This window comes from Numida meleagris, chromosome 3 (assembly GCF_002078875.1).
Source record: "Numida meleagris isolate 19003 breed g44 Domestic line chromosome 3, NumMel1.0, whole genome shotgun sequence".
Classification (NCBI taxonomy): domain Eukaryota; kingdom Metazoa; phylum Chordata; class Aves; order Galliformes; family Numididae; genus Numida; species Numida meleagris.
Window position 1 is genome coordinate 35,076,314 of NC_034411.1, and position 26,575 is coordinate 35,102,888.

The window sequence follows — 26,575 nt, forward strand, 5'->3', positions numbered from 1 at the left end:
TTATAGTGATTGCTACAGTCTGTCTGGTTGCATTGGAGCATTCAAACTTAGTTCTGAGAAAACCTCTTAAGAACGCAGTCTGCTGGAAGAGGAAAAAATGCCCCCAAAGCAGAGAAACAAACATGGAGGGTGATGACAGTCACTGGGCTGGAGGATGACTGAGCTACTTTTTTTGTGTTTTTGTATGGTTTGTATGTGCAAGTGCATAATTTTTCAGTGTACCTTTCTGAGAAATGAGATAAAGATGAGATTTGGCTCTGATTACGCGGAAGACCAAGGAATCTCAGTGAGTCAGGCAGAGTGAATCACAAAGATTCACTTTTTGTTCCCCCCCCACTCCCCACCGAGGGAAAATAGTAGTTCCCTTATATATTATGAGAGGGGATGCGGGTGGTACAAGCGGATGTAGGGATAGTCATTGGAAGAGGTGAAGCTGATCCTGGTGGTGTTCCCTGTGGTAGCTTAAGTTGGTAAATGTGAGAGTATCTGTTTATTCTCAGCTCTGAAATTGTTGAAAGTAGAAGCTTGTATTTATGAAAGTTCTTACAACAGAGACCTGAATCATACAATTTGCGCTGAATTTATGGGCACTGACTTCTGTACTCAGCTGTCTCTTGTCACTGAGGAAATGGGAGGATGCCCAGATTCCAAGGGAGTGTTGTCTGCTCTTACTAGTCTTGATGATTACTCACTTGCATATAGTAGTTGTTAAATGTAGACCTGAAACACTGTTTTTGCTCCTTTCTGCCTGGGAGGAGAAGGTGTTGGTTTTTCACCATAGCTGGAGAAAACCATGGGTCTTAGTAGGATCTGCCACATGTAGAAGTTTCTGCTTGACTTTTGTTAAGGAAGATGTCCTTGCTGCCCTGGCAGCCAGATACTTAGAAGTGAAGCAGTAGCTCTTTAGAAATGTGCTGAATTATTTCATGTAACAAGGTAAAAGTGGCTTAATAGCTTTCCAGTAAAGAAAGGAAGAATTTTGCCATTTTTTTTTTTACCAGATGCTAAAAAGTACGGGTGTTTCGTTAGCATAACTGGTCATGATGGAGTAAATTGTCATACCTGCACCATAAAACATGCAGACAGTAAGTTATTTTGTTTTTTATGTGTGTATGTGACTGGTACAATCTGCAAGATAAAATGTTCTTGGAAATGTATCTTCTAAGAGTTTTGTTTGGTAAAGTTGAAAAAAAAAAAAACAAAACCACCCCACTCAACAATCCAACCTGTTCTTCAGTTGCTAGCACATACATAGAAACACAAGTTTTTCCCTGTAGAAGCAGCTGGGGTGCAAAATATCTTCAGTTTCATTTCTTAAACATTTTTTCCCCATTTCTGTTGGTTCATCCTATAGCTACAGGGGAAACTGTAGAATTTATAATAGCTCTTCATTGGGAGAGCAGAGTTGGTGGCTAACAAGTATTGAAGTTCTATGCGGGCTGTGCAGTATGAACATTTCTGTAGCCTTTCTTGAAATAGTTGAACTATAGATGGAATGCTATTTTCATATGAGAGTTCTTGTTCCATATGTTATAGGGAGCTCCTTTATGTCTATAGAAATGCACCAGTACATCTTCAGGGAGAAGATGTCTGTGCGTTTATTTTTCATTAAGGTTACTTTTTGTCATTATAATAGGTAATTTTCAAGAATCTGTTCTTCCAGACCTGTGCTGCATGACTTTCCGAGTAAGGGAATACAGCTTTTAGAAAGCCTAAAAGGAATTTAATAAGGGGTAATGCTAAAGATGCTTATAAATGGTTTCTTGAAAGTGCAGTGTGAAAGCATAACCTTTCTTTTCATTAGTCTTTTAATGCTTCAATTTGTCTTCTGCAGCTTCCTATGTAATTCAGATTGACTTTCAATTACCAATTAAGGGAGCAATCGCTATAACCATTATGTCCACATACAACTGTTGATAATTTTACTTAAGTTGTTCCTGTTAATACCGTGAAGCTAATCTGGAGATAATTCAGTTAGTTTTGTCACCATATTTATCGAACTTTTGTATTTATTTTCTTTTCTTTGAAATTCAATATAGCAGTTCATGGGAGTAGTAGGATGCAATCCTACAGGTGTGCGCTTGTGGTTATTGGGGCACTGGCTGACATAAAAATCAGTCACAGTTCAGATTTTGATTAAATAATACTAGCTTAATCATGATTGGTGGTAAAGAGGGAACTTTAAGCATAAATTAATTCATTAAAACCAAGTCTCTACTGAAATCGTGGACTTTATGATCAGTTTGTGGGCAGACAAGATCATGGCTACTTAGTGCAGAAGTTCATTCCTTACAGCTTAGTCTCTACCAATAAAAATAAATGATTGCACTTTTCGTAAGAGCACGTCGATGTTGGGAAGTGCGTTGAAGTGGCTGGAAGGGTAAAACAAATGGCAGCACACACCACCTCAAGCTAAATACTTATTTTGTTCTTATAGTTGAAAAAAATGTCACCTGCGATCATGTCTTAAAGAATGCATGGAGGGTCTTTAGGAAAGTCACACTGAAGTTGGGCACAGGGATGTGGTTGTGCTTACATGTGTATTGCAATGCAGCTGTTTGTACATTGCTGTTTTTTGACACTCATCCCAGGTTTTGTGAAGGTGTGTATGTTTGTGGAGGGGCTGACGCTGTGCTGCTGTCAGCCAGAACGGCGGAGCTGGGACCTGTGTCAGTCGCGTGCCTCGCTCTTTCAGATCTGTGCCGAGGCACAGCTGGTGGACTTGCTTATCACTGGGCTAAAGTGCACAAACAAAAGCTCTGATAGTGTGTGACCCAGGAAAAAAAGTCTCGGACTAGTGAGGTAAAAAGCTGCGGAAAGGCAGGTTGTATTTTTTCTGCCATGCTGACTTTCATAATACAAAGTATAAACAGTTAAAGCTGAAGAGACGAATTAGCAACAATGAAGCTGTCTCCTGTCCTTCCAAAACCTTGTATGTAACATTTCCTTTCAACTCTTAAGAAATCCTAAATATGTGGAAGTCCTAAAGCAGGGAGCATTCGCATCAGTAGAGGTGTCCGGTGTCCCTTTGGACACAGCCGGTGTGATGCTGGTGCACAGGGCTGTGCATCTCCTGCATCGGGCTGGCTGTTGCAGCTGCCAGTGCTGGGGAGGTGGCTCTGAGGCACTGCCTTCTGTGCTATTTAAACTTTGTGCTACTCATGGATTCAGCGCTGTGGTTTTTAAGTTTAAGCAGCTGGATTTCAGCATGTTTATGAGAAAATAAATGAAAGCAAAACTGTAAAATGGATACACCTCAGTATTTCTGAACCATGCTGTACTGTGTTATTTGTTACCGCTTTAAAAAAATATTCATACCAACTTTTATTCTGCACAGCATCGATACAGAGGCAGCCTTCCATCTGGCTGCTGAATGCTGCAAATACAGGTTTCAAATGATAAATAAGAAGTAAACTGCATATGTGTAATGGTCAGTTTTTACACTGTACTTGGCTGGATTAGAACAGCTTATTTCCCAGTCCATTCTCCAGTCATTCCCTACACAATTGCTTCTAGGACAACAGTATTTGTTTCTGTCACACGTTTACATTTGTTGGTCAATAAACTGAATGACTATGCTGCATTTTGTAGTATTAAACTAGTCGTCGTTCTGTTGTGTTCCATGCCAGCAGCGTGCAAAGGTGTGTTCCTGTGTGTACAACTAGAGAAGGGTGTTCCTCCACTATCACTGAAATCCCTCTTCTTGGCATCCCACCCTTTTCTAGATTGATACTATTTGGGTGTTTCTGTTTATTTCAAAGGATGGAGGGGAGAGGCAGTCTGCTGGCAAAAGGAAACCTCTCCTTCCCTCTGACTTCTCTTCCTGTTTGGTTACAGTGCTGTTATCTCTTCTTTGCAGTTAGCTGGTAGTCTGGGAGTGAGGTGTTTGGAAGGAGGGGTTGTGCCTTCTGGGAGAAGCATGTCCTGTTGCAGGGCTAGCCTCCCTTCTGCCCCTGCAAGCCAGGCTTTCACTGCCTGCATGAAAGCCCTAAGAGAATCTGTGTTGCTTTTCATAAATCGAACAGTGGCTTTTTGGGGGGTTAATTTGTACTCCTAAAAAGTTGTTTCTCTATTCATTTACATGTAGATGATGGTGGTTTTTAAAAACTTAAAGTTAAGTGTTTCTACCAGGTATCGCGTAAAGTTGTTCCTGCTTTCATTGTATTTCTGTAGCCTTTACATTTTATTTATTTATTTTTAATTCAAGCATTTAAAAAAGTAATTGGCTGGTGAATGGCTTAATACAGATTTTAACAGTTAAGCATTAATGGATATGGTTATCATCATAAAACTTTGGTTTTAATTGCTTTTACAGAGCCTTTCATTCCTTTTCCTTGCACTCTTGATATAATCAATGTGGTCTTAATAGTAGAATCACTTTTCCATTGCATGGATTCTAACAAATAGGGGACTGGTTAAAGATAGCGTGACTTCAGAGTTGGACCTGTGCAGAAGTACTGGCTTTCATTTAGCAGCATCCTATACATTAGTACAAGAAATTTTATTGTGTGCATTTTATAATAGTGCCACATAACTGAAAATGTGACACACTTGGCTTCTGCTAGATAGGTGTTCATGAAAAGGCGTTCATGAAAAATGTGCTGTAAAACTATAGAAATCTGATTCTGTTATATCGTTAATTAAAAGAGGAAAGGCAGACTTTTTAATATGAGCTCAGTCAGAGGAAGACATCAACAAAGAGTTTTTTGTTGGCTGTCAAATGAGAAAAACAAAAAAGACTTAAATTCTTTCTCTAATATTTCCTTCCAGGGTGACTCATCAATAGAAACTGGGAAGAGCAGCAGCAGAGAAGCCAAACAGACAAGCTGATAACTCAAAGAAATACTCTTTTGAGTTGGGGGTTCAGAGTGGAGCCATCATGAGCGATGTTACCATTGTGAAGGAAGGCTGGGTTCAGAAGAGGGGTAAGTTCTACCTATTAATGCAAAGTTCTGGTTTGTAGCAGTCTGTGTGCAGTGGCATTGTACAGTTACACTATGAGTGTTCTTGATTTATCTTCTAGTCTGTGACAAGCTAATCTGACCGTATGGAATTAGTAGCCATTAAGACCTGAGTCTTGTTAATGCTTGCCCCTCAGCATCGCCCATGTTTATGTGGGTAACTGTGACGGTAAGGAGGAAGCTGGTCTCAGTAGTTTCCACTTAACCTTGCTGCTATAGCTCCTGTCACCCCTGTATCAGACTAAGTATGCAGTGGTGGCAGCTGTAAGTAAGAATGGAGGTGCACAGTTGGAGGTTGTGTAGAAGCTGTTGTGGATGCAGTATTTTGTGTAAAACTCAGTGGATGCAAAAATGTGGCTCAGCTGATATTACATACTCAAATACTCCCCATAAAATCAATGTGTTACCTGTGTAAAGCTCCGTGTATACCTAATTGCTTTGCAGACCTGGAAGCCATATGATTAAAAAGTATGTTCCTAGTTATAAGCTAGTCTAAAGCAGTATTTTCTGTTACACTCAATTCCTGTGAATTCTTGAGATGTCATTTTATGATCTGTCACTAAGTGATTTGGAAATTTGGGAAGGTTGCTGCACGTTAGGCATTGAATGGGAAACCTCTGGAAACACCTGGCATTCGTATCATATAATGAACTTTGAATGAAATCTGTGCTTCGTGCTGCTTTGCTTGGGGTTGTGGTTGCGCACATGATTATTTCCGTAAGAAGATCATCTATCTTGCAGAGAGAAGGAGATCTTCATTAAAGGGGCATGTATACTGATTCCATCCCAGAAGGATTTAGATGTGAATACTGTGAACAAAATTACTCTTTAATTTACATAGAAATGCTTTGTTTCATTAGCAGCATGCAAAGACAAAGATCATTATTAGCTTTCTTATTGCAGATTGACATTAAATGTTAAAGAAGCCAAGAGAATTGTGATAAAAAGTTTATTATTCTGTAATTACTCCTGCATAATTGTATTGCAGCATTTCATTATGGGTATTGTAGATGAAAATTAGCTAAATGACATGAAGCTTAAGGCCTGCTTCCTGTTTTGAAGTATATATTTACGTATATAACAAACAAAATTTTGCAAGGCAGGAGTTATTTAAAATTTTAAATAATTCTTCCTTCCTATCTTCTTGGATATCTGATTTCATTTTTTGTTCATTTCATGTAATTTGAAGCATATTTGGATATGATTGGGATAATCAATCATTCTTATTAAAGCCTGTTATCAGCTCTGTGATATGTATTGATCACCGGGGTCCCAGAAAGGGCTATAGTTTTGTACAGTGAAATGAAGTGTCATACTGAACACTTGAAAATCTGAAATGTAAAATAAAGGTTCTCCTTTTCATGCTGTTTTGCTATCTATTGATTAAAAAAAGTCTACTGAATTTCACATTTTAATGTCAGTTTTATTGTTTTCAAATTAAAAGCATTTCATAACATTCATTTTTCCTCATTTTAATGAACTTTCAGCAAATGCATGACTCTTTTTTTCCTTCTTGCTCTAGGTATCTGTAAGTTTAAATAAGTAATTTTTTGTTGTTTTTCTTTCATGTGTTTTCTAGTATTTCCTTGATTTCCTGTGCCTGACTTGTTCTGAGTGTTGGTAGATTCAAGTTTTTTTGTTTCTGAAAACAAGAAGAGTGAAGTGGGGTTTTTCGATGTCAAAAATTTGTAACCATTTCCTTCAGTGCTTACACATTTTGTGTAGTTACAGACTCTACCCAGGCTTTGGAGTTAGAGTTGCTAATCACCTTTTTTTTTTATTGTTGCCAAGGAAAAGTTAAGCTAAACTTAATCTAAGTTCTGAAAGTTGGGATTTGACTGTGCTCAGTAGACACTTGGCCAGCTGAATGTTCTCTCTCTGTACCAGGAAACATCATGGGACTGGGTAAGGTAGCACTGCTTCTTCAAGCTTTAATGCAATTACGGTTTTCAAAGCGAGTTCTCTGATCATCCCCACTTGACAGTTTCTGGTTCAGTTCGTAGAGCAGTTTGATATGTACATGCTAGGTTCCTCTTGGAGGAAACCAGACGTGGAATCTCCTCTCCAGGTATAAACTGTGTGGATTCCAGCCCCCAGCTGGGGCATGACTGTACAAACCAACAACTTACAGCTGGTCCTTTGGACAGCCATAAGCCACGTGGATGGTGCAACATTCCTTCTGAGGCACCAGACTGAATTTAACTTGAAATTGAACTCATAAACTCTGTACACTGTAAAAGTAGGGGCCTGAGCACCAGAGTGCTTCAGTTGACTGATCCACTTTTATTATGCCAAATTACTTGGTCGTGTGAATACAGCCTAGGGCTCTTAAAAATTGTTCCCTTGGGCAGTCAGGGAAGTCTGTGGTACGGGAGAAAGAGCAGAGCAATCTCTTGCTGCAATTCGGAAACCAGTCAAGAAGTATGAGGATGATGATAGAACCAGGATGAAGTAGAGTTCAGAAGAGCCAGCTGATAAGACGGGCTGTTACAAAAGGGAGTTAAAGGAACTAACTGTTGGAATGCGAGCAGAGGACTGAGAGTTGAGCTGGGGATCTCTCTCCATGTTGAGGCTGAGATAGAAAGATGCTGAGGAGCAGAGGGTCTGTTATGTTAGTGCAGTGTATTGTGATTCTTAATGGCTGTGGAATGCACGGATATTTTCCTTCCCACTGTATCCATGTCAAGAATAGATTGCTGACAGTTGTATGTTTGCAAGTCTTTACACCTCCTCTTGAGCACAAAGAGTCAATGTGATTTTACATGATTGGCTTTAATGTGCTATTGCACTGTGTATGTTTAAATGACAAAGCTATTGAGGTATTCCAATTTTAAAATCATTCAGCACTCAAAGTAAGAAATGCCAGAATTAAGTTTACTTAATTAAAGGTGATCATACTTCGGTTTGAGTAGTTGTTACAAGCAGGTGTTTCAGTCTGGTGAGAGTAGATGAAACTGAGGGAAGGTAAGCTGTTGTACATGGGCACTCATACTGGCAGAGGTGACAGGCTGAAGGTGAGAACAGAGGTGACAGGCTGGAGGTGAGAACTTCAGATGGTATAGGAAGTGAAGGCCAAGAGGAAGCAAAGCCTGAGAAGCTCAGTGAACCTCAGCAGCATTCAGAGCCCACACAATATGTGAAAGGAGGCCTTGAGGTGCAGGAGCTGGGCCTGCCTGGGCAAGTGATGTGGTCCAGTGAGAGCAGATCCAGAGTCTGAAGTACTTGGTGATGAGGACCTGGTACCTACCTGCACTCAGGGCATTTGCGAGTGAAGTGTGTGTTACTTTGGTCTGGTTTCTGTCTGCATCTATGCCCCATTATAGCAATGGTAGAGCTCCAGAGTATATCTCATGGTTCACTTTCATCTGAAAGAAACCAGGTTTGTGCACTCCAGGATTGCTTCGTTCAGCAAACAGAAGTGCATTAGCCAGAGTGATAGGAAGATTTGTTGCTAAAGTGCTCTCCTTGTCTGAACTAAAGTACTAATGCAGACTTACCCTGTGAGACGTTGGAACTTGTCTGAGCAAGATCCAAATACATGACATGAATGGTTTTTTGGATGCTTAGTAGCCTCTACTCAGTCAAGAGAGCAGTGGGAATGCATTTTGTGCACATGATCTTACAGTTGTCTGTGACTTCCTGCCTCAGATCTAGTGCTTAGAACCAAGCATCTCATGGCCTTGTGTTCCTGTGCTGCAGTCTTGCAATGTACTGGCTCAGTAGGTTTTGTTTCAGAGAGGGTAATCATTTTCCTTTCTCCCCTGTGTTCTCCAATTATTCCTGTAGCCAGATCAGAAAAGGGTTGTGTTGTCTTTTGTAAGTGCCCTTTTCAGATGGCACCAACTTTCTTTCCTTCTAATGCATATAGGTGAAAAGGACATGGTCTTTTGACTGATAACCTGAAACAGACTGATCCAAGCCTTGCTGCTGATTTGCAGAAGTTAAAACATATATTTGGTATTTATGCTGTTAGTGTAAGGACTCTGTAGTACTTGCTGAAATTACTTCTACATTTTGAATTTGCTTATAAGCACAATGTTTTGTAGAGCCTCTTTTCAAATTATTGTAAGATTTAGTCTTTTTAATTTTACTGAATGCAAATTGAATGTCTTACAGAATGGGGATATATTCTGAATATGTCAGTTTGGAAACAGCTGTTTTTTCAAATGGATGAACATGCTTAGTGTGATTGGAGCATATCATTATAAAAGAGGTTTTTATGCATATAATTCAGGTGGTTTGTTTCTTTTTCTTTAAAGCTAGTTTCATGTGTTGTAGAGTTGACCTTGTCTGTGGTCTATAATAGTCGCAACAATTAGAATTAACTTTAACAATCATTAATAACTATGCTTAATTGCAACCTAATTTCTTTATATATAACCTGTTCACAAGATTTCAATTAGTTTAAACATAGGAAAAGTTTTAAATGTCTATGTTACTATGTTATTAGAAGATCATTTGGGACAGAGGAAAAATTGACACAGATGCTAACTTGTTAAAGACCCAGTTTTCAATTGAACGTGTCAGACAATGAGTGTGTGTGTGTGTGTTGAAAGAGTAAAGGTTTTCCATTTGAGAAGAGTATACCTAATGTGGATTACATAACAAAATGACTAAATCGTTATTTAAAAACAAAACAAGATGTTATCTGTTTCAGTCTGTACTTCTGTACTTCCTTACCAGACCTCTGTTGGGCTTCTACATTCAGGTGTGCTGGATGAGATAATGCTGTTTGTTGTGGCCGTGTTTACCTTGCTTTATTATTATATTTTTTATGCAGATTATGTGGAATAGATAATGTATCTGACTTGCATGCGGGAGTGACATTAATCTTCGTGTTTCATGTCCTCATTTTATCTTGCAACACCTGTACAGTACAGAAATACTTGTATACGAGTTTTATAGCGAGGGAACTGGAGTATAAAGCTGCTCTAAATTAACCGTGGTAACTTAAGGCATTTGGTATAATGAGGTGGAGGTTAAAAAAACCAGATGTTACGAAACATTCCTGTAACTCCTGCAATAAGTGCATCACTTCAAATACTGTAATATCTTTTTCACTAAAATATTATTTATGAAAATACGTAGCTTTTCATAACTTCCTGGTATCCAGAGTAGAATCACCTGAAGTAGAATTAGTATTACTGACTTCATTGAGTTTATAGAGTAAGATCTGTTTGATTTTATTATGATGAAATTAATTCAACTGCTGGTTTGTTCTCATTTCTGTCGTTCAAGACATGATGCAGATATCATGGGATTTCAAGAAATAAACGTGGAAAATATTGTGGTGTTCTATCAGTGTTGTAATGGACGCTAGGTTTTACAGTGGAACCAAGCCCAAAAAGATGTTAATTTTGGAAATACTCATTGGAGCTTGAATTCTTGTGGTATATATATATTTTTTTTGGATGGGGGCAGGAATGCCTTGATTGAAAAAATAATCTCAGAAGTTATGGTACTAATTGACTGTTATTCACAACCTGTCAGAAATCTTGTTTGCAGATTGTCTGAATTGAGTAGTTTAATGCACCTCTAACAAAGACAAATTAAAATAGACTGTCTTGAACATCTGCTACAGACAGTGGAAGAAGTTTAAGCTATTTTCTAATTGTCTTAGCAAACAGTAGTTTAAGGTAAAGTCATCGCTGATGGAACACTTGAAACTAAATAAGTTATTAAAGTTCCATTAAAGCATTACATGGAAGTTAGAGTCAATGAATGTGAAAGGTGGCTATGAGGAACTGACCAAGAAAGAGATCAAATTATAATAAAAGCTTTGTTACATAAATGTTTATACATCTAAACTACAATATTTCTTATGTTCTCAAGTAGAGATTTTTACATCATTCACTCAGTTCAGAAATAGATGTGTAAAGTTGCTTGCAGTAGTTACTTTGTTTCCATATCCACTCTGAACAGGGAGCTGTGTATGCAGAGGCTGTTTTCCTGTAATTACCCCACTGGCACAGGAAAGGGGCCCTCCATGCCCTCCCCCTGACCCATTCACTTTTCATTTGAGTGCCGAGTTCTTTTTCTTTTTGGGAATAATCATAATCTTTTTAACCTCGCTTGTCCCTGACAGAAGGTCAGAGCCACATGAAAGTCTGAAACTTGATGTATGTAGGATGAGTGTGGGGTTCCCTTCACTAGATAGCTATTTATTCCAGGTACTTTTTAGGTAGTAAATTTGTGAGTAGCCCTCCACCTTGGATTATTTTAAGTGTCTACAGGTAAAGGTAGTATGCTATAGTAGCTGAAGCCTGAGACGCAATCATGGAGCACAAGATAGTTCAAACAATCCCAGTATTTTTTCTCTTCATTATTTTTGCTGAATGCTAGTGTAGGTAATATGTACATGATTGATACCTGTTTTGGTTTCAATTTATACTGTAATGTGGCCTTTTCCCTGTTCTAAATGTTTGTATAATTGTGATTCTGATTGGTGAAAGTGGTGTTTGTCTATAGATAGCAGTGTTCTGTGCGTGTTCTTTGAATATATTCATTCCTATCACAACTGTGTTGGAAGAAGATCCAATAATACGTTCAGAGGGAGAAAGGTGTTATCATGTTTGTGTTAATAGGATTTTATTAGTGTATAACATTCATGGGAGCATCAATGTGTTTGACCTTGGTGCTGTTGGTTTTCAGATATTTGTTTTCTTGAAAAGGAGTTGAGAGTCTCAATACCCAAAGGGAATCCCTGTTATTACCACTTTTCCAGTGGCTTGCTTCTGGTGCTTATCACTTTGATCTTTGGGATGGGGGAAAACGAAAACGAAGAAATCATTTGGCCTGTCATGTGTTTTGAGATTTATGGTGGAAAAGTGAACAACAGCAGGTTGCTTGTTACCTAGGAAAACACCTAGGCAGTGTTTTTTAGAATGTTTCAGGCAGATTGGAATTGCATTTTCTTGTACGTCTGTTCCAGTTCCTATGTAGTGATTGCTGCCTTATTGTCTGTGTTCAGAATGGTTTTTCCAGTCACTCTTACTCCTACCAGTTTGTTACCCATGAGGGCAGTACTTTCCAAGAAGCAAGGTTAATGTTCTGTTGCAGGGACTGGAAAGCAAGATGTTGACAACTTGTTGTCCTTGTCCTACTCACAGCCCTTCTGGCCTGGCAGTGCTGTGTGCTGGAATTACACTGTTGGGGAAGACTTTGAGGAACTTTTTCTCAAATACATGCTCATTTTTTTTTAAAGCTTAAGTAGTTATTCTGTATAATACCTTTGGCATTCTGTAATCTGTCGATTAAACTTAAATCTCTTTGTGTTTATGTCACTTTCACATTAAAGATTTTGTTATTGTAATAAGAATTTGCTTACAATACCAGAGTTTTTGGTATTTTACTAAAAAGTCATCTTTCCTCACTATACCTGTTTGCCAATCTGACCATGGAACATACCCCAAACCTACTTTTGTTTCAGAGGCAATTCACAGCTGATCAGCTTATGCCTCTGTGGGCTGTAATTGTCAGAAATGTTATTAAGGTCAAGAACTGTGACTCAAAATTAGGTCCTGAGGGAGTTTTGGGCTGGGTGGGGAAGTCAAAGGTGTAGGGTGTAAATACAGAAGAGACAGTTGAGACCGCAAAATGAGATGTTGAAAAATCAGATTTGGGAAGAGATCAGGCTAGTGCTGATTGAGAGAATGAGTGGAAGATGGAGGAGAAGGGAAGAAGGTTTTGTAACCACTGAAGTGCTATCTTGAGTGCTTTTTGTTCTTCCACAGGAGCTCTTGGCCCTTTGTGCAGGTCTGTACAGTTTCCTGGCAAAATGGGAGGTTTTCTCCCCCAGCAAATACGGAAAGAAGGTGGTGGCAGTGCCCAGGCCTTAAACATATTGACAGCTGACTGATCTTTCCCTAAGACAGGCAAAGTAGTGTTGTTCTGGCCTTACTTGACTTGTGTGGGAAGGATTTCCTGGGTCTTGGGGTAGGGGGTCTCGATTAGCACATAATCCAGCACAACAAAGATAGTCAAAAACTGCCTGAATATGATCTGGGGCTACCTGACTGAGCAGGGGCTTGGACCGGATGACCTCCACATGTCCCTTCCCACCTCAGCCATGCTGTGATTCTGTGTTGTTCTGTGAGTGTGATGAGTGGAGAAGCTGATGCTTAGATTTTCATGTGCATACTGTGCATGTTTCCAGTGGTTTCGTTTGGACGCATTGTCATGCCTGTTCCTGTGAGCTGGATGCCTCATAGCAATCGGAATATATTAGGCGCAGTTGCAGTGTAAGCCAAAGCTTGTAATAGTTGATAATTAGGAGATTTGCTTCAGGTGTATACTCCTTATCTGTAAAGCACATGTACCTTCACTCTCATTTTTTCCAGACCTCTTCAATACCACCTTTAGCTAAGTCATAGGTACTCCGTTGATTACTCTCCTTCCAAAGCAGGGCAGAGTTAGCTTACTTTTTGTGAATCTAACTACATTTCTTTGTAATCAGATCATTGCAACTGATGTCTATAGTTTACCAAAAATTTGGAATTTATTAATATGCTTTATTGTAAGAGTGCTTTCGTAAGGCTAACAGGAAAATAGGAAATGAGTGTATTGAATGTCAGCGTGCTGATAAGATAGAAAACACTTGCCCCTTGTCAAGACAGTTCAGAAGTTCACTTTTGAAAAGTTGGGTGATGGACTTTGCAAGGGTATTTAATTACAGTGTGATAGCATATTAACTGTGAAATTAAAAAGTCTCCAGTTTAATTTATTGTCAAAATTTTACACTGAAACTCCAAATTATTTAATCCTCGGTTACGTTTGAACAGTTGAATTGCAAAAATTTTACTGGTATTTGCTTCCTACTGGTATTCACTTCCTACTGGTTTTCTCTTACCGACATTGTCATGCTAAGAAATTTACTGGAACCAGAACAGTTTCCACAGAGTGTTACTGACTAGCCTGAGGGACAACTATCTAATGAAGACAGATGCATAAGATGGTAAATAATATGAAGAATTGAGCCAATAGTATCTTAAATTTGGCACTCTGTTACGGATTTTAATTTTTCTAAGCCACGGTTTCCCTCAGGTGAAATGGAAATATTATTGCTACTTCACCTCAAGGGCTTCCTGAATGTGGGTCTAGTAGTCCTCATGAAACTTTGAGTGCTTCATATTGCTGTATTCGTGCCTATATAGAAAATAGAATGAACCTAGCAGTAGCTGGAGTTAGCATGAAGGAGAAGCAGTGGATGATTTTGTTTTGCTTTGTTTCTTTTCCTGACATTTTGCAGAGGAAGATGTGAAATCTCTTAGGAGTGTACAAAGGGTGGAGTTTATAATTAGATGCAAAAAAAACCAAACAAGCTAGTAGTCCCTTAGCAGTTCTTAAGGTTGGATGTTTTTGCCAGATATCTTCCAGAGTGATTGGAAGAAACTCCCAAAGAGCAGTCCCCAGGAGAGGGTTCCATAGGAACATGGTGACATCTCTGCTACACTCTTCTGACCAGATGAAACTGCGGATGTATCAATGGTCTAACTTTTACATGGATGAAAATAGTTACAAAACAATGTGGTTTTGTACAGAATAGATGGCTCTACTTTAAAACTAGCATTCGCTACTTTAAACTATGCTCACTTCTATATTATCATGCCAGCTTATGGATGCTGACTAATACATCGGAAATTTTTCTGAACAAGTTTATTCTTATCTTGAGAAACAGCAGCAACTACTGAATTTTAATTAGGATCCTGTGAACTTGTCCCTGATAGATGCAGTTCCATGTTTACTTGAAACTTGTATTAAGTGGAAGCTGTTTCTGAAATGGGGGAAGTGTCATGTCCTCTTCTTGCACTGTTTTGTTGGCACTTGCGTTCATAACGGTCACGGGGTGAATCATACCAGGAAATTTATCTGGCTGAAAACTAATCTATTTTTATTTTCTCAGCTAACTTTCAGATGGATCGTTTCCCTGATCTGACTCACCATGTAGCTACACAAACAGTAGTGCTGGCACAAATGGAAATGAGCGACCGGAGGTGTGGAGGGGCAGGGCAAGTCCCATGTAGTGACAGCCTGCACCTTTCCCTAGAGTAAATTGGTTACAGAACTGCGTGTAAAAATTAGGCTGCAACTACAACCAAGCTGCAGCAGAACTATTTTGTACTTTGAGATTGTTTTCTCTGTAATTCATGTTTAGAAGAGAGCCAGTGATTTAATGTCTGTGCTGATCCCAAGCTTGATTTAATTAAAAATTGCTACCAGGTGTTTAATTCCCATGGGTTTAAAGTTTTTGAACAAACAGTAACTTGTAACAGAGTAGTGACGGCTAATGTCTGAAAAATTAAATAGTGCCTTAATCCAAGTGATACAGTAGCTTTGTAATCCTCTCCAATTTAGAGTTTGAGAGCTTAATAAAAACTGTATTTTAACTAAAAAGACACCCTTGCAATAGAAGGATACCCTTCTGAGACTACTGAATTTGTTGGTTTCTGGGTATTACTTGAGATGTAAACTATACTTACTGTTTCCTGACTTCATAATATGCATTCTGTGTTGGTAGACTATCAGTGAGTCTTCAAATAATGTTAATTTTCAGGCCTCTTGAGTTTTTGCAGAGTTTGCAGTATTCTGCAATGTTACTGCTACATTTGGCAAAATTCCTATAAAAGTACATTTTGGCTGAAATTCGTTCTTTGTAAACCTTCTTCTGGTTTTGTTTGGTTATACAGCAAAATTTGGAGGAAGTTCAAGATCTTTATGATTACATCGTGCTTGAAGAATACTCTGTTTTTGTTGTAAACATTTGTATTTAGGATCCCTTTGGATGCTTTTCCATCACAGTCAAAGCTTTACACATTTAATTTACACCATGTGCATAGGTTTTTAAGGGGAATTGCTGTTGGTACATAGAGTCTTATGCTGATGAACTATTGTCGCACTTGATCCAAGTATCCTTTCTCCAGAGGAGACAGGGAATTGTTGTTATGGTCATAGTGCATTATTTGCGATATGTAATAGCTGTGTAATGCATATTTATGTGTGAGTCTAAGTGAGCTGTCTTTCTCTGTGCCAGACTCCAAAATGTCATTAATAGAGAATGCCATAAACGTTGAGTTGATCGGTAATGTCAAGTGTATTGATAGTGACGGTTCAATAATCTGCTGTAGTATGCAAATAATAGTAAATATTACCTTTGATTGTAAAATTTGACACATGATGAGTTTTTTTGAGGAACATAATTTAATATTTTTGTGTTCTTATGTAGCTATTGGTTTGATCTGAATTTATTATGTTTACTTTTGTAAGAAATTTTCCCATAAGAGTTATCAAGTCACAACACCAGAGCTGGGTAAAATAAGGGGGAAAAATGCTATTTTTATTGTGAGACAGTGCGATTGCAAAAGTGTTGCTATCTGATCGTCCATAACGTGTCTGACCTTTCCAAGGGAAAATATCTCTGCAGTATATTGAGTTCTGCCAGAGAAAAAGTTGCAGGTCTTCATATTCAGTAACAAACATTGTCATTTGTAAATTGCCTCACAATACGTGTTTGCGTTTTTGTAGTAAATTATGATCCTGCATTGGAGGTTTAACATATTAATAGCCTTTTCTTTCTTCTAGTCCACTTTGTTTCCTAAAAGCCAGCCGTGGATGGTAGACTGTTGATGTCAGTATATTCACAGCTGTAGCACAGAAGAAAGTTTAAAGTGATCAAATGCCCAGTTTGGAGCGGCTTACCGCAATCTCTGTGTTTTGCCAATCAACATATTTAAAAATACTCCGAATGTCTTGTTTTCTTTAGAGTTCCTTGAAAATCTGTTCATATTTCTTGACTTTGGGTGTGCATGTTTTTTTAATATACAAAGCAAGAAATGAATTAACTTGTTAACATTTTAATCTTCTCTCAAAATAGATAAATATCAACTGTCTACTATGAAATATGATGCATTGTGATCCAGTGCTTGAAGAACACATTGTCTAGAACGTACCACACAAGAAGAGAATGGTGTTTAAAAATGCACCAGTACCATAAATATAAATGCTTTTAGTGTACATAAGGACTTACAGTCAAAATCAGAAAGATGTGACTGTGTCTAAAGATGGCAGTTTATGTAAGTCCTCATTCAAGGATTCAAGTGGATCTTTTTCTCAGTTTTAGCCATGTTGGTGTGCCTTTTCAACTATAAATTAGTGTGAGGTGCTGTGGAGCCTGGGATATGGAGCAGACACTGAGAGCAGAACAGATCTGGAGAACTTTTTAAGTCTGTTGTGAGCACAGTCACCAAGGAAATGGCCTTTGTGCTCATGCTGTGCTGTGCAGAGCTTTTGTTTCTGAAAGGGAAATATTCAGTAGTGATTTCAGCTTCTGCTGTGGTTAAAGATTCTGTTTCTGGTTTGAAATGATAAGAAGAAGGTTTTACAAATAACTTTCTTTTGCTTCGTACTGCAACTGCCATTACATTATCCTCAGTGTAGAAGTCTGTCATTAGTTTTGCTCTGCCTTTTTGTCTTGGCTGCAGTTGTGCAGACTTGGTTAAAGGAATTGCAGGTGAATATTACTATTTTTGCAGGGTTCTGAGCAGCTGGTGGGCTTGACAGAGAGCGATTGATACAAATGGGAAGGATATAGAGCATGGAGACCTATTTGAAAGATGAGTTGACTGGGCTGGGAATGTGAGTATCTTTGGTATGAAAATCAAATAACCATTGCTAGATACAGTAACATCAAAAAAGAAAAAAAAATAGAGAAAGTGTGGTATGACCATAGTGTTTCTGAAAAAAATATTGAATATTTATATTGGAGAGACTGGTACTTTTTAATTAATTATGAGGTCACAGGAAGTTTCCATAACAGAAAAATTTCATGGTAATTGCAATAACTCCTGAGATACGCCAGCATATACTCATCCTTCAGTGACTGGAAAATGAAGTTAAATAGAAAAGTGCTCTTTATGTTCATTGTTAATTATAAAATGGTATTATGGAATTAGAAGAAAAAAATCTAAGCAAATATAATTAATCGCTGGAAACTCCCAGCTTGAATGCTACATTGAAAAGTAAAGGACTAAAAGAGGGAAGTAAATTTATCTATCTTGGTAATAAGGTGCCTGTCATCTGGGGATTCCAGTACATGACTACTGTTACAAATTGGCAAGGCAGCAGTTTCATTTACCAACTAAATAGGATGCCGTCATGAAAAAATCCATGCTGTAAAGACCAGAGTGTGAAACTTCAACTCGGATATTTCTTTCCATCTCAACATATGGATGTGAAAGCTGGAAATCTAACAAAGGTACAGACATCTAAATGCCTTTGAAAGCAAATGCCTTAGAAAAATACTACGTATTAAATGGAATGAATTTATAACAGATGCCAAGATTCATTAGACAGCTCAAAAACCCCTTGGCTCTAAAGTTATCCAGAAAAGAAGATGGAATTATCATCTGGAACATATGTTAAGAATGAAGCCAGAGCATCTGTCATGGAAAGCATGCCATTGGGCAGCTGGAGGAACAAGGAAAAAGCACCAACTGAAAAGAGTCTCACCACTGAACACCTATGGTAAAAAAAAAAAAAAAAAAAAAAAAAAAAAGGGGGGGAAAAAAAAAGTGAGACCTCACACTGGATGCAGGAGGAGTGGCAGGAGACTTTTAGCTTGTTTTCTAGTTTGCTTTTAGTTTTTTCAGTGTGCATAAGCAGAAGGTTTTTGGATTGTTTTCTGTGAAGATTGCAGATAGTGAGGGATGATTAATGAACGAAGATCAGAATTTAGAAGTACAGATTATGTACAGTTCTTAATTGTTATGTATTTTCATTTATTATAGAATTTGTATGTAGCTTTAGGTGTGACAAGAGAAATTAACAAATCTTTATGCACTGCCCCTGGTTGGATTAATCTGTAATAGAGCATTCTGAATTATGTGATAAAAATTCAAAATTATTTTATCCAAGTAACTTACATTAATGATAGCACTGTTGATTTTCTTTTCTCTGAGAACCTTTGCTCTTAACTTGTTTCTGTGTGGTAGAACTATTTGTCACTTTCTGGAGTTCCTGAAGTAGAAATTCTCGGCTAAACTGCCTTTTGACTTGCACTAGTATTACCTTTAATGTTAGAAAAATTTGTGCTGGAAACACCTCAGGAAGATTTAAATTTCATAAAAGGCTTCCAGTTGAAACGTAATGTTTCAAATCTGTTGTCTGACTCTATCTTTTGATCCCGTGTTATGCAAAACATTCCATTAAAATACAACAATCTGAATTAACTTTGTCCAAAGCAGGTATTCAGTACTGTGTTGGACTTGGTAGATTACTTTGTTGCTGGTGGTGTTCGTTTGTTTGTTTTGTTTTTCTTTCACCTCCCTTATGATTTATCAGGTAAAAGGGAAAACTCTGCACTGAATAACGTGGAGGTGCTTCCAAACAAATGTGTGATACAGCTTTTTAAAATTTGGTTTTCTGTTTTCTTTTTTTTAACCTCATTGAGTCAACTCACTAACACCCAACCTGACATATGGGTAGAGTTGCTTCCTGTGAAAAATTTGAAAAACGCTTTCACCTTCTATATGCTGAAAATTCGAAATCGTGGCATTTCATAATGCTTTTGGAGCTGCCTAAGATTTACCAGAAACAATTTTAAAATGTATGCATTTTAAATACAGAGAAATCCTATTTTATGAGCTTAAGTGGAGAGCCAAGAATCAGTTAGTTCCACTTTGCGGGGTAACGAGTTTAGGCAAAGTGAATAGCTTCTCCAGCATTTTCAAACGTGTATTGATAGCTACAGCTTTTCTGTTTCTTCTGCTTACAATATAGTGAGTGTTACACTGAATATATTCCTTAATGCCTCATAAAGGTGAGAAGAGCTTGCAAATGCAATTCAGCTGCACTTAAAGGTTCAGCATTCTAGAAATATAATTAGTTTTTACTTTTCTTTTTTAAAATGTTTACAGATATTTTTTATTAATTCTAAACATTCAGAGTTGATAGAACAAAGCTTAGATACCTTCCTCTCATTTGTAGGAGGTAAGGCATGTAGCTATTGCTTCACAGCCTGTTTGGGTAAGCATTTCTACTTAGTCAGTTTTACAGACATTACTGCTGATGTGTTGTATAATTAAATGCAGTTAGGACTGCAGATAAAACTCTGCTTAACTAAACTTTATCAGAAGGTGTTAATTCTGCCAAATTCAGAGCTATCTTTGGCTGTGCTTTATGCAAAAATAAACCGATAACACCCTTGAATGTCTTTTCTCTGTTAGCTTTCATGACTCTTTGCTCTTTTGTGTGTTTGGAAATTTCTTTATATGTATCTATGTATATTTCTTTATATATATATTTATATAGTTTGTAATAAAATACTTTCAGAACTACATTTCATATGCTTTAGAGATTGATCTCTGGAGTAAAAAGTAAAAAAATCATTGTGTGGTATACCACTTCAAGTTATGTGTTCACTGGTGTTTTGAAATACAGTTGTCCTGTGCTCACCACTAAAGATTTTTGCCAAACAGTGCATAACAATGGAAAGTACTCAAGTGCTAAAAATACAGGATTACTACATGCTCTGACCTGTGGTCAGTGAGTTGGCAGGAGTAGCCTTGTATTGTTCGTTCAAGGTTTTTTTGAAGAGAACAATTATAGGATGATCATTAAGAGTATTGACATATTATTTTTTCAGGAGTAGAAGATTAAAAACACACCTTGACGAAACAGGGTTTTTAAGAACTCTGAAGGATTGTATTACACAAAATAGCAGCAAAAGACAAAACATTGTAAACGCCTTCATTTGAAAAATGCTGAATTCCAGTTATTGAGGAAGTGGTTGTTTATGCAAATTATGTATTTTCTTTGTGCATTTTCCTTGCAATATTTTGAAACAATATACTACAGAATCTTCGTCTGTAAAGGAAGGGGGCTGCTTGTCCATGTCGAAGGTCTTACGTTGGGTGACGGGTGACCCTCAGTGGATCTTTGCCAAAGATGGAAAGAAGACTTCCTCCCTCCATTTTGATATAATTCACAACCAAACAACACACAGAGTAGTTGTTAGGTCAAAGATGGCTTGCTAGACTGATGGTCTGAATGAGTGATTCTCTGCTGTAGAAATCTGGTTTCCATGGGTGAGTGTGTGTGGGTTTCCAGGGTACAGATTTGCTGAGTTTATGCCAGAGTTAGTTCTCTAATAAAATTGGAATGTTTCAGCCTTTGTTTTTCTGCTGTGTATGGTCAGCATGCCTGTGTTATTTTGTCCTTGTCCCTGTCTCAACTTTATTCCTTTTGTAGCTGATTTGAGAAGTTGTTTGGGTACTGACTGAAGGAAGACCGGCATTTCCTTCAACTTCTCCTTTGGATGTACTGGATATTCTTGATCCAGCCTCCCAGAAAACATTACCTGTAGTTAAGGCTGAGATGAGTAACAATGATGGACAACAGCGAGCAGATTGAGTTGGCTTTTTCCCAAGCTGGGAAACTAGAGCATTGGGTTGGAAAATGAGAGAAGATACCTAGATTATGTTTTTATTTTAGTTCAGTTCAGGGACCAGATTTTATAGTTCAAACAGAATTCACTGCTTCCTGTGGCTGTTTCTGTCGCCAGGCTGGAAGAGTTGTGATGCAGATTCTTCTTTTGTGAACAACTCCAGTTGGTCACATAGAAGATTGAGGTGGAATGAGAGGTGTTCCATATTTTCCCCAGAAAAACTGAGTGGAATAAGAAATAGAATTCACGTCCAATTAAAAACAAAATAGATATCTTCCTCCAAATTCACTTTTCTTAAAATTTCCATAGGCTGTACATTTATGATGTTTGAAACTGCTGTGTGACTGCTGTCAAGGTTGTAATCATGATGATGAAATAGTTTTTCATGTGTATAAAAAATGTTTATTGAACAAATGGGCATATGCCGGTCAGTGTATGACTGTGCATTTCTCCATAAGAAAGTGGGAAAGTGTATCACTTCCTCATTAACCTCACCAAGCTAGGTGAACTAGTACAGCTGTCCTTATGTTGCAAATTATGTACCAAAATAACTAGTTAACTTCAAAAATCTTGGCCTGTGTTTCCAACAAGGCTGCCAACTTAGATTTTGTATTGATACATTTTATTGGACTTAAAAATGTAGCATTGGAAGAGATTTTGAGTGCTAGTTGTGCACTGTGTATGTTTTGATGCAGAGACAAAAAGTCCGTGCACCATGTTTGTCTGTGGTGTTCTTGAAAGCTACAGGAACCCTCTGACGCTAAGTTGTTCTACAGCTTAACAAACTTTATTTGGATCAACTTTCTAACAGTATGTAATCTAAATTTCCCTGCTGATCAATTTTTGTACTGCCATCTGTAGATGTGAAGTACAATTAATCACTGTCCTCCTTATGAGACTCTCGCATATTTTAAGAATATTATATTCTGCCTCCCTCCTATTTCCCACCATATTCCCTGTTCTAGACTAAGCCTCGTCAGTTATTTTAACTGCATTTCAAACTTCAAGTTTTCTGCAAACAAACAAACACAAATTTTATAGTTTGTTCTCATTGGGCTTTTTCGTTGTAGCTTTTTTTCTAATTTGATAGTGTTCATCAATTGTAAATGGTAATATTTAAGAGCTGCTTTTTTGTTTGCTTAGTAGAGAGGAATAATTCCTTGTGTTCAGCAATTTCCCTTTGATTTACAGACAATACCTTTGTTTGTATACAGCACAATGATATTTGTTACATTTGTCTCTTTTATATCATTATTGCATCCATGCTTCAAAGTCTGCTTTTTCTTTCTATTCTTTGAGATGTACTTGTCTGTTTTGTAAAAATAAAGCCAGCACAGATCTAAAGATAGATTTTTCTGTGGGTTTTTTTAATATACCTAAATAAATTATCTGTAACAGAATTCAAAGAAATAAGATGTAGAGAGTTATTCTTCCTTGCAACATTTAAAAATGTTGGGGAAAAAAAATCTGAGGCATGATGCTTTTTGTAGTTATATTGACTTTTAATAAGTGGTAGCATTTCAGTAATCTAGAATATGACCTCCTTCTGGGAGGTTAGATGAATAATATTCAAACGTTTCTTTTTTTATCTGTTGACTTCCATTAACTGTGATAATGTTATTATAATCTTTTATTAACGTATCATATTATTTGCCACTGGCTTTTTTGTTTGTTTGTTTCAATGTACTATAAAGCCAGTTGGAAATACTGTTTAGTTTTTTTGTTTTTTTTTCATCTTTTGTTTCTGTTGCAGTGTTTTGGTAGTCTTTTTTATTTTTTTAAAGAAAACAATGATGTTTTAAAATAAAAAGTGTATACTTTTGTGGTGTATTACTGTTTGAAAAAAGACAGTTTTTGCTTGCAAAAAAACTTGCAAGAACAGCAATTTCTTTAGAGGGAAATAAATACAGTGATCAGGGAAAATAAATATTATGGTATTCTGAATTATCAGATGTGATGAAGCTACCTTAAGAGATGTTGTATGAAATCTTTGACCAATGATCACCATAGAGCTCATGTTTTGATGGTCAGATAGTCTTTGCTTGTGTCTCCTGCCATAAGGTATTTTTGGTGGATTCATATATTGTGTGAGGTTTTTGAAGGTGGGGCTGGGCTTAGATGAGATATTCTTTCCAGTGCATTAATTTAAATTTAAGAGGTCTCCTTTCAAATATGCACTAGTACTAATTTTAAAGAAAAAGTAGCAGTTTCTCTTCTGTTTGCAAAAAGGTCTCTGTGGTACAGTACTGCATTAATTTTGGAAGTGAACTTGATGTTCCAGGAGAGTCTTCCTGATGCTGCTGTCGTCTTGGCTGTTCATTTTGTACAAATGTCTTGTGAGTACAGTTGCATGGGAAATACATTCCTGAGGTGTTTCCCTTCTTCCCTTTCTCTTATTCCTAACAAAATACATTAGGGCCCACCTGGTATGTCTATTTCCCAGACTATTAGTGTGATACACATTTGCTGCATGCATCCCAAACCTTTACCTCACTTTTTTGGGGAAACTTCTGTGTGGCCTTCTCACTGACATGTATATTTCTGTCACTCATTTCATGTTTTAGAGTTTCAGCATGATAATTCCTTGGAGCACAGAGCTGCATGTGATTGCTTGCTTTCATGCAGCAGTTCACCTTGCTCCACTTAACAGTTGGTGACAGCCCAACCAGAGATCTGAGGCTGCTGAAGAAGAGATAATGTCCTTATAGCTCTGCGCGATTTCCTCATTGAGGAAGAATTCCTCCTAGTCCTGCTGTAGTAAGAAAGAGTGTTTCCCACAGGACTGATGCGTTTCTTGAACAAGCCAGTTACGTTAGCAGGGTTTTGCACAGTAAATGAAATCTAAATGCAGAGTATTTCTTTAAAATAAACTATTTTCCCATAAGGCAGTCATTTTTGTCATTAAGTTCTCATCTTCAGCTCTTGGATATCCACAAGTATAGTTGTGATTATAGCCCCTGAAGGAGGATCCATCATGCCAGTATACCTTTTCCTTTTTTATGTTCCAGCCAGTGACTTAAGATGCTCCAAAACCCCTAGAGAACTTGCTGATTAGAACTGTCTTAATGTATGAATAGCTAGGAGTGTGTACTCAACAGGAAAGACGGTTTCTGATAGATGTTTGTTTTCATTTCCCTTCTTGCCACCCCCTAGCTTTCCCCAGTCTCTACTGTTGAGGATTTCTGAACGTGATATGTAAGTAAGCTCTTACTTTACAGGCCTTGAATTATTTTGGAAATTGGAAGCGTGGTGCAGTGCTGTCTGAAAATACGATGTTCAGTATACTTCTTCTGGGGAGTTGCTATATGTTTCTATATAGAATTCTTCTTAGAATCAGTGCACTCTGTCCTCTTCTGGTACAGTTTTTGTTGCAGTGCAGCATTTCACACTCTTTTGTAGTTTGAGACTCATATTCCCTACTTATTAAGCAAATTGGGTGTTTTAATGTGATGCTACATGTGCTCATTAAAGCCATTTTTCCAACAGCTGATCATTATTTGTTCCTTTTTTGATTTTTTTTAATTTCTAAATTTGAGAGAGCTAGCCAGCAGAGATTTTTGTTTCATTCTGTTTAAAATGTAAAATTCCTTTTCCATTCTTTGTTCTTACATCTCTTAAACAGTGTGAAATCTGTTTTTGATTGCTGCGAGTAGCCTGAAAAAAAGTTTGTCTGTTTCATTATTACCTATGGATACAACCTAATGCTTTGTTTGTGGTGCCAGGCGCGACAAAGACTCTATAACTGGCTAAATTCCACTTTTTCAAATGGGTCAAATGTTTCAGGAATGTGAATCAACTTTCTGAAACCTACTTCTGAATTTTTGAAGTGCCTTTCCAAGAAGCATGTAATGTGGACATAGAAGAAATGGAGCTGCAGACTTTGGTGATACTGTTATTAATTCTTCATATATTTATTTCATAATCATATTACTTTTATTGGATGAGTGTCCAGTGGCCCACTTGTCATTACTTTCAGCAGTTTAGATGACACTATGGTTTCTTTTTTTTATAATGTGTGGTTTGATTTTTTCATAAATAACTTTTCTAGATCCAAAAAACCCTGAGTTACTTTAATAATTTCTTCTTGCAGTTTGACTTTACAGAATTTTGCTGAAGTGGGTAAGTGCATCATTTTTGAATCCTCGCCTAACTCATTTGAACTTTGTAGTAACAATTTTTGCTTTAACTGTGTTTAAAACTCCTTTAGGTAGATGTGATTTCCTCAGAAAACATACCAATGGAAAGAGCTGCATTTTACTGTTCCCTTCATTAATGTAATATTTGCCTACTGGAATATAAAATACAAATTTTTGAATTAGTACACTTGTGCAAAGTAAGGCTTGGAAAGTAAAACAAATTTTCAGGAATTCCTTTTTTTTTTTTTTCCCCCAAGTCAAATACCAAATATTGTTTGTTGTTTGGTACAAATATCTGGACTACAAGTTTAGAAAAAGATAATTATGGTATAGTCCCTTGACTTACTGTTTTGTCACTGTGAGAGTTGGAAGACTTACCTGAAAATGGACCAGGCTGTGGTCCTAGCTGCACCTGAGAAGTAAAGCTTAGAACTACAGCCATCAAGGTCTGGGGTGGTAAGGAAGCTGTGGGACCTGAAGCTGTGAGTAAAATCCTTTTAGTTCACGTCAGAAACAAAAATTGTGAGTTGCATTACATTAAGGGAGTATCAGGGAAATTTAGAAAGAGTATTAAATATTTAATAGATCTGTAATAATTAAAAATTGTTAGTTGATACATTTTAAAAGTTTATTATCAAGGCCCAGACTTTGAGACGATGAGAGTCTTAGTTTTGGCTGGGACAGAATTGTGTTCTTCAGAGTGTCTGATATGATGCTGTGTTTTAGTTCCAGAGAAGAACAATGTTGATAACACGCTGATGTTTACGGTTCTTGACAAGGAGTGCTGTGTAGAGCCAAGGCCATTCCAGGTTCTCAGTGAAGGGCTGGTGGGGAGGACCCAAGGAGCTGGGAGGGGACAAAATCAAGACAGCTGACTTAAACTGGCCAAAGGGATATTCTGTGCCTTAAGACATCATGCAGAAGGAGAGTTTTGAAAGGGCTGGGAGTTCATCTCACTCTTTGACTCTCTGGGGTCAGGCTGGGCAGTGGTTAGTGGGTGGTGAACAATTGCTTTTGCATCACATTTTTATATATATATA

At 37.5% G+C, this 26,575-nt stretch overlaps 1 protein-coding gene across 2 annotated transcripts in view; it reads left to right on the forward strand.

Annotated features, from left to right (window-relative positions):
• Positions 4,744 to 26,575, forward strand: part of AKT3 (AKT serine/threonine kinase 3) — a 132,958-nt gene continuing 111,126 nt past the window's right edge. Inside the window, exon 1 of one of the 2 annotated variants that reach the window (XM_021392381.1) lies at positions 4,744 to 4,925. In XM_021392381.1, coding sequence (XP_021248056.1) covers positions 4,880 to 4,925 — 46 coding nt within the window. In that variant the 5' untranslated portion in view covers positions 4,744 to 4,879. The remainder of the gene's footprint in view (positions 4,926 to 26,575) is intronic. The other variant, XM_021392382.1, reaches the window with a different exon arrangement.